General features: G+C 48.0%; 1 protein-coding gene across 1 annotated transcript in view; it reads left to right on the plus strand.

The window, feature by feature from the left end:
• The window catches only part of LOC106884177 (uncharacterized), a 26,417-nt gene that overhangs the window by 16,406 nt on the left and 8,737 nt on the right, over positions 1–1,274 (plus strand). Inside the window, exon 3 of the mRNA XM_052978092.1 lies at positions 5–499. Coding sequence (XP_052834052.1) covers positions 5–499 — 495 coding nt within the window. The remainder of the gene's footprint in view (positions 1–4; positions 500–1,274) is intronic.

Genomic DNA, 1,274 nt, shown 5'->3' on the forward strand with positions numbered 1-1,274 from the left:
ACAGTAGAGGGCGAACCACTGGAGCAACGGAGAATATCGAGATGTTCTTCGTTTTCCAATCCAGATGGCACTCCCACTTCCAGATCAACTCCATCGACAACGCCAGCAACAGCACCACCATCACCGTCCCCAACAGCACGGCAACCCTCTTCATCGTCACAGCAGGAATCCTCAACCACTGACCACCCCGACGGCAAGCTCTCCACTACTGATGCCGACAGCTCCGCTAAGACAGGCATTAACACAGAGAGCGGACAGGAGATGGGGGAGCGTCGGCACTACTTGTTCGACATCTTCAAGTCGTACCCACGGCTGATGTTCTCCAGGGCACCCTGGTACATACAACTGTACAGCATGTTTGTACTCCTCTTTGATCTTATCTGGAGGACCGGGTACAAAAACTTTGTGCGTCTTTACGTGAGGCACGTTCTAAACCCACAGGGGATACTCGGACAGTACAAAGACATGATCGAGATTGGCAGCACACAGATCTGTGCTGGTAATTTTTATTTCTTTGTATCTTTTATCTTTTGCTTGTGCCGGTCATTGGATAGCGACCAGGCTGGGGCAATGCTCTGAAAGGTTTTAGTCAAATAGTTGAACGAATTTCACCCCAGTTGATTATTGTTTTTTTTTTTAAGTCAGGTATCTTATTCTGCGAGTTCTCTTTTGCCACACTGCTTAGTTATAGGGACATAAACAAACCTATGCAGGTTCTGAAGGGAAAGAAATACACACGACACACACATACATACATGCACACACACACACACAAACACATCATCATTTAACGTCCATTTTTGCATGGTTCAGATGGAGTTTACTGAGGCAGATTTTCCTATGACCAGAGGCCCTTCTCATTGCTAGCCCTTACCTGTTTCCAAGCCAGTTAATATTTCCCCATGGCTGAATCTGGAACCATATGGTTGCGAATCAAGCTTCTTACCACACAGCTGGAGGCGCAATGGCCCAGTGGTTAGGGCAGCGGACTAGCGGTCATAGGATCGCGGTTTCGATTCCCAGACCGGGCGTTGTGAGTGTTTATTGAGCGAAAACACCTAAAGCTCCACAAGGCTCCAGCAGGGGATGGTGGTGGCGAACCCTTCTGTACTCTTTCACCACAACTTTCTCTCACTCTTACTTCCTGTTTCTGTTGTACCTGTATTTCGAAGGGTCAGCCTTGTCACACTATGTGTCACGCTGAATATCCCCCGTGAACTACGTTAAGGGTACACGTGTCTGTGGAGTGCTCAGCCACTTGCACATTAATTTCA

The sequence above is a fragment of the Octopus bimaculoides genome, chromosome 30 (assembly GCF_001194135.2).
Source record: "Octopus bimaculoides isolate UCB-OBI-ISO-001 chromosome 30, ASM119413v2, whole genome shotgun sequence".
Classification (NCBI taxonomy): Eukaryota; Metazoa; Mollusca; class Cephalopoda; order Octopoda; family Octopodidae; genus Octopus; species Octopus bimaculoides.